This window comes from Garra rufa, chromosome 4, assembly GCF_049309525.1.
Source record: "Garra rufa chromosome 4, GarRuf1.0, whole genome shotgun sequence".
Lineage (NCBI taxonomy): Eukaryota > Metazoa > Chordata > Actinopteri > Cypriniformes > Cyprinidae > Garra > Garra rufa.
Window position 1 is genome coordinate 24,074,110 of NC_133364.1, and position 7,271 is coordinate 24,081,380.

The window sequence follows — 7,271 nt, forward strand, 5'->3', positions numbered from 1 at the left end:
GCTCATTAAAGACTTTCATGTGCTCAGTACTGTTATTGGTTCTCAAACATTTGCATTACTCTGCGTGTATCACGCTATAACAATGTCCAATGTAAAATGAACCTAGAACTAAGTGATAAACTAACAGAGTTTAAAAAGTCTTACTTAAAATTCAATGACAAATCAGTGCAGATATTACACAATTCGACTTTCAAGAAACTCTGTTGTTAATTACTCAAACTCATGTTATTCCAATCCAAACCCGTAAGACCTTTGTTCATCATTGAAACGCAATAAAGACATTTCTGGTTAAATCTGAGAGCTTTCTGACCCTGCATAGACAGCATGTTACTCTTCACATCTTGTTTAAGGTCTAGAATGGTAGCAAGGACATTGTTAAATTGGTCCATTAGTGGTTCAACCTTAATTTTATGAAGCTACGAGAATACTTTTTGTACACGAAGAAAACTAAAATAATGACTTTATTCAACAACTTTTCTCTTCAATGTCATTCTTCAACGCGCTGCTGGTCAGAAAGCTCTCGGATTTTATCAAAAATATTTTCATTTGTGTTCTGAAGATGAACAAAGGTTTGGAACGACATGAGGGTAAGTAACTAATGACAGAATTTTCATTTTTGAGTGAACTATTCCTTCAACGCCCGTTCCCAGTGAGATAAGATTTTGTGTCCACACCAGAAATGAAAATTCTACAAGACAAGACAAATCCAATGAGAAAAAAGCAAGTGGGTGGACTCTCTCATACTTGCAATGAAAAAGTTGGTACTGATCTGATCGAACCTTTGTCAAGGAATAAACTCACAAAATGTTCACAGTTTGGCAAGATCTATTTTCCTTTCATTTATTTTCCCAATCTGAGGTAAATTATCTATTGTCGCTTTCATTATGGCCATTAAGTCTCGCAAAAACTATAATTAAACTTGCAACGGTCTATTGCTGCTAACATATCACGTTTAATTTCAATATACACTACCAGTCAAAAGTGTTTTAATGAATTCTCTTCTGCTCACCAAAATACAGCAAAAGCAGTAATATTGTGAAATATTATTGCAACTTAAAATTTCAGTTTTCTATTTTAATATACTTTAAATAGAATTTATTCCTGTTGATTTTTCTGCATCATTACTCCAGTCTTCGGTGTCACATGATCCTTCAGAAATCATTGTAATATGCTGATTTGTTGTTCAAGAAATTTTTTATTATAATTATCAATATTTAAAACAGTTGAGTATATTTTTTTAGGGTTCTTCGATGAATAGAAAGATCCAAAGATCATTTTTATCTGAAATAAAAAGCTTTAGTAACATTATACACTTAAACACTATTCAAAAGCCTGGAGTCAGTAAAAATTTATTTGTTTTTTACTTTTTTAAAACTATAGAAATTAATACTTGTATTTGTCAACAATGCTGTAAATTGATCAAAAGTGATAATAAAGACATTTAAAATGTTACAAAAGATTTCTATTTTACATAAATGCTGGTCTTCTGAACTTTCTATCCATCAAAGAAACCAGAAAAAAATCTACTCGGCTGTTTTCAATAAAAAAAAAAAAAATATTAATGTTTTTTGAGCAGCAAATCAGAATATTAGAATGATTTCTGAAGGATCATGTGACTGGAGTAATGATACTAAAAATTCAGCTTTGAAATCACGGAAATAAATTACATGTTAAAATATATTCAAATAGAAATCAGTTATTTTAAATAGTAAAAATATTTCAAATTTGTACTGTTTTTGCTGGACTTTGAATCAAATGAACACAGGCTTGGCGAGCAGAAGAGACTACTTTAAAAAACATTACAAATCTTACTGCTCAAAAACTTGACTAGTAGCGTATCGTGAATTTGTGATCTTGGAATTATAAGGTTCTGTCTGACATTTTTGTCAAAATTTAGTTATTCACACATACTTACATTATGTGATTTTTTTTGGGGGACTTTTTATTTCGAAAACAAAAAGGCTCCATCTACAAAGTACACGGAATGCAAAAACTTTGAAGCTCAATATCTCAAAACCAATTTCAAGGAGGCAATATGTAAGTCGCTTTGGATAAAAGCATCTGCTCAATGAATAAATGTAAATGTGATATATTATGTTATTACTATACAAAAAAAATAGAAATAGTACCAAATACTGGATGAGCAGGAATTGAGGAGTGTGGTGCTTCAGAATGGTTAAATAACCAGAATTGTTAAGTGGAATTGGAATTATTAATTTGCTATTAAATCATTCCCATCACTACGACCTGTGAAAATGTTTTGCCGCTAAAAGGCACAGGGTTGAAAGCCTTAATTAAAATCGCATCTATAATAAAATAACAGTCTTAATATTGGAAATATCATTGTTGTGCACTGCATTAAAAAAATGACTAAAATAAACTAACATTTTTTTTTACAAAACTGATCAAAGAGAGACAGAAAAGAGAGGACAGACAGCATGTGTGCTGCTGTAATTGAAGCTCCAATTAAACGTAAGGGGTATGCATGTGCTAATCATAGCCCAGCACTCCAAACACAGCTTAATATGGAATAGACAATTCACACACACCTGTTGAAAGAGTGGGGCGACAGACAGAGTAACAGCATACACAGGTTGCATGCGTGTCATGTTAGTGTAAACCACTCAAAGCACCCCAGACAGTGTCCATCTAAGGCTAGATGAGGTTTAGAGGGATTACAGCAGCCGTTTCAGGTCCAATGGCATTTTTAACGGACTGTGTGTTGACATCACGGTGATGCACAATGCCTGGTAACTATGACAACCTCTGCCGCAGGCCCGGGGTGGGCTGACCCTGACTGAGGAGTAATGTCAGGAACAAGCAAAAAGCCACGTAGGAGATGCGTGACGCTCGACCGAGATCTGCCGACGCGTAGACCACCGTGTAAGACCACCCAGAGATAAACAACGTAACATTTATTTTCTGTATGCGGCGTGTCAGGTGGAGATCTTTCCGAAAGCTTGTTAGAGCCTTGTGGAATAAATCTGCGTACCCAGACAGGCGTTAAGGACGCCTAAATGCCAGACGGACGTAAAGCTACGCGGCAGCACGGCCTCTTAAGCGGGCTAAAGCTCCAGGGCCCAGCTGTCACTCAGCCGGTCGCCATGACAACAGGCCCTGCGCAGTGCAGGGGGAGAGCGCCATGGCAACACAAAGTGACGAGGCAACGCATTTAAAGAGAAACACACTGCTTTCATTCAAGCGCATGCTGCAGAGGGGAGGGGTCTGCCAAACGGCACGTGACGCCACATCTATTAGACGTTTAACAGCTGCGTTTCCTGCACTCAAGCTAACAGGATGTAGGACGAATTTGATGAATATGTGCTTACTGGAGGTACAAATACAAAACTGCAAATAAAACCACTCATTCTCAGTGGAATTCAGTGTTTTCTTAAAGGGACAGTACACTAAAAATTCAAATTGTGTCATTGGTCAACATTTTGTTTTGTTTGTTTTCATTTACAAACGTTTTCATGACTATTTTATTTTTTAAGCCACATATAGTGCCATTCAATGTTTGGGATCACTTAGATTTTTAATGTTTTTTTTTTAAGTTCTTATGCTCATCAAAGCTGTATCTATTTCTTAAATACTGAAAAAAAAACTGTACTTTCGTGAAATATTATGGCAATTTAAAAATCACAGTTTACTATTTTAATATACATTAAAATGCAATTTATTCCTGTAATCAAAGCTAAATTTTCAGCATCATGCCGATTTATTTATAAAAAAGAAAGAAAGAAATATACACTGCCGTTCAAAAGTTTGTTTTTTATGTTTTTTTAAAAAAGTGGCTTTTGCTCATCAAAGCTATTTTTATTTGTTTAAAAATACAGAAATAAACTGTATATTATTAGGATTTTTTTTTTTAAAGTTTCTCTATTTTAATATACATTAAAATTGAATTTATTCCTGTGATGCAAAGCTTAATTTTCAGCATCATTATGCTGATTTATTACTTTCATTGTTACTGTTGAAAACAGTTGTGCTGCCAAAATATTTTTTTGGACCTGTGATTCTTTCTTCAGGATTCTTTGAGAAATAAGAAGTTAAAAAGAACAGCATTTATTTAAAATATAAATATTTTTTAACAAGTCTTTGTTAATCATGTTTTATCAATTTAACACATCCTCGCTGAATTAAAGGTTGTATCAGCGATTTCTAGCCTGAAACATAAAGTGTCAAATTCAGCTGACCTTTCATCACGATCCGCTCGCTGCCTGCCCCATAAATTGTCTGTGAAAAAACCGCGTCTCTCTGGTCAGCCTAGGGTCCGAGATATGCCAAAAAAACAATCGGCACTACCAACCTTTCCACAGATAAACAAACAGTGTTCCAACCAATCAGCGTCAGGGGTTTGGTGTTGTGGACTTTCGCTCCGCCTCCCTCACATCCCTGCACCAGTAGGAAAGTCCACAACACCAAACCCCTGACGCTGATTGGTTGGAACACTGTTTGTTTATGTGTGAAAAGGTTGGTAGTGCCGATTGTTTTTTTTTTGGCATATCTCGGACCCTAGGCTGACCAGAGAGATGTGTTTTTTTCACAGACAATTTATGGGGCAAGCAGCGAGCGGATCGTGAAGAAAGGTCAGCTGAAATTGACACTTTATGTTTTAGGCTAGAAATCGCTGATACAACCTTTAAAGTAGCAATTTCTTTATAAAAAACAAAACAAAACAAAAAGTCTACAGATCCCAAACTTTTGAATTGTAGTGTATTTTGTTCCAAGTTTGTAAAATCATTTTAAATGTTCTTAAATTCTATTTTTATTGTTGTGATTATTATTAATTTTTATGATTTTTATGATATTATGATTTTAATTCCTCTTATGTACAGCATTTTGAATTACCATTGTGTATGAAATGTACTATATAAATGAACTTGACTTGACTTTTCAGCATCATTACTCCAGTTTTCAGTGTCACATGAACCTACAGAAATTATTCTAACAGGCTGATTTATTATCAATGTTAATGTTTTTTTCTGCTTAATATTTTTGTGAAACCTGTGATATTTTTCAGCATACTTTGACTTTTAAAAGTCAATTTTATTAATTAAAGAATCCTAAAAAAAAGTTCTAAAACAATATAATGCAGCACAACTTTGATAATAAAAGTAATAAATCAGCATATTAGAATGATTTCTGAAGAATCATGTGTCACTGAAGACTGGAGTAATGATGCTGAAAATTCAGTGCTGCGTCACAGAAATAAATTCTATTTTAAAGTATATTTAAAGTATATTTTAAATAGGAAAGCAAATAAATAGCAAATTAATTAGGAATTAGAAGTTGCAAAAATATTTCACAATATTACTGTTTTTTCTGTATTTTTGATCAAATAAATACAGCCTTGGTTAGCATAAGAGACTTCTTTAAAATAATTTAAAAAAAAAACATTATCTTACTGATCCCAAACTTTTGAATGGCAGTGTGTTCTTTTAGGAGGTTTTCAACTTTCAATTTTGGAGCTCAACAGCTCCAGTCCCAATCCACTTCCATTGTTTGGAAAAGACCAACTGCTACACTGCCCTACAAAGCAAAAAGGCAGTAACTACGCCAAGTGCAGAACTGAGAAAAATGACTTTAAAGTTATCCTGTCATCCAGCCCGTTATCCAATGTTAAAACCGTCCCGTGAGGATGCCGCGAAATCACACACATTTGAGATAAGATATTTTGTCACATAAAGGATGCCTTGAATGTCATGAAAATGACAATAACTCATTTTTGACCAAAAATGCAGTTACTGCCTTTTTGCTTTGTAGGGCAGTACATAACTTATGCCCAACTAAAAACAAAAAAATCATATCTTCTGTGGATGCAACAGCAGCAGAGCATGTTTCTGATGAGAAAGAAGCAGATAGATGAGAGAACGGAAGCGGTTGGTGGAAAAATCTGACTAGAGATGCGTTTCTCTCTGCTGATGCAACCAAAAAAGGAGCAAAACGAAACGAAAGGTAGTGATGAGTCAATGTGAAAGGACACCGACAGAAAGAGAGCAACTCACTCTGAGCCTGCAGCCATGTCCAGGTACGAGGTGTTGGCCGTGTCCACCCCTACTGGGATGACTACGCTCATGACGTTCTGTGCTGGGAGTCTCTTGTCCTACTGAGTCCAGAGCACAGCAATCCAAAACACTGAGGCATGTCAGCCACAGCACTCATTGCACACATCTAAGTGCATCCACAAGGCCTGCAGAGAGACACACAGAGAGAAAACACACTGTTAGATTAGGATATATAACACAAACAGAGCAATAAAAACATGACTGGGACACTACACACCGACAAGAGCAGATATTACGAAACCTGGGTCATTGTAAACAGGATATGACTCCTTTCAACGAGTAACTATGATTCATAAAACAAATATGAGGCCATGGTTGGCCCTGAGGCTTAGTGTTATTCTTGCAGACAGGAACTGGAATACTACAACACATGTATATATCTAATCTATATAAAAATAACTTGCTGTTTTCATTTCTAACAGATCAACAAAAGCTTGTTTGGGCTTCAACATGTTATTCTAGGTAAAGTTTCCTTAGCCCTATAAGACAAAAACAAAACTGTGTTTGAACATGTCCTCTGTAAGACATAGGAAGGGAAGTGAAGATTGTGTAGCAAAACCGCGTCCAAAAACAGCGCTCGACCTTTGCAGAAACAAACAGGGTGAAGTAACTCTGCATTGACTCAAGGGGGCGCACTTGCATGAGACCATGAACGTAAAGGAGGAAGAGAGAAAGACTGAAAACACAACATGGAGGCGGACTTTTATATTTTCCGCTGTCATCCATAAACGTCCGCTCGTCCCAAGCGTGCACAGCCAGAGACGTTTGCTTGCGAGAAGATTTAATGCTTGCAAATGGCGGGGAAAAACGTATGGATGGAAAGATTGATGATTAAGCTTTGTATGTGTTGGAGAGACGGAGAGAAGCAGCTCTGTGGATATTTATAGGAGGGAACTGGCATTGATGGACAGCCCTTATCAGCCAATCGGGGTTTTCCTACGCAAGTAACATTTTAATCCTGGTCAGAGGGGCTAAATATGTCACACTGACATACTTCCCCTGGAACAACAAACAGGGTGGCGACAAAGGAATTAAAGTGTGTGTGTGTGTGTGTGTGTGTGTGTGTGTGTGTGTGTGTGTGTGTGTGTGTGTGTGTGTTGTGGTGATAAGTGGGATTAGAGGAGGGGCCAGATGCTGGGACATACAGTCTGCAGATGAAACCTGGATTTTGGCAAGACTGGCCGCGACAAAACTGAAACCAGG

The 7,271-nt window shown here is 36.3% G+C and overlaps 1 protein-coding gene across 3 annotated transcripts in view; it reads right to left on the bottom strand.

The window, feature by feature from the left end:
- The window catches only part of kmt2e (lysine (K)-specific methyltransferase 2E), a 49,914-nt gene that overhangs the window by 27,338 nt on the left and 15,305 nt on the right, over window positions 1-7,271 (bottom strand). For all 3 annotated transcript variants that reach the window (XM_073838880.1, XM_073838882.1, XM_073838881.1), the window contains exon 2: window positions 6,009-6,193. In XM_073838880.1, the coding sequence (XP_073694981.1) occupies window positions 6,009-6,079 (71 nt within the window). In that variant the 5' untranslated portion in view covers window positions 6,080-6,193. The remainder of the gene's footprint in view (window positions 1-6,008; window positions 6,194-7,271) is intronic.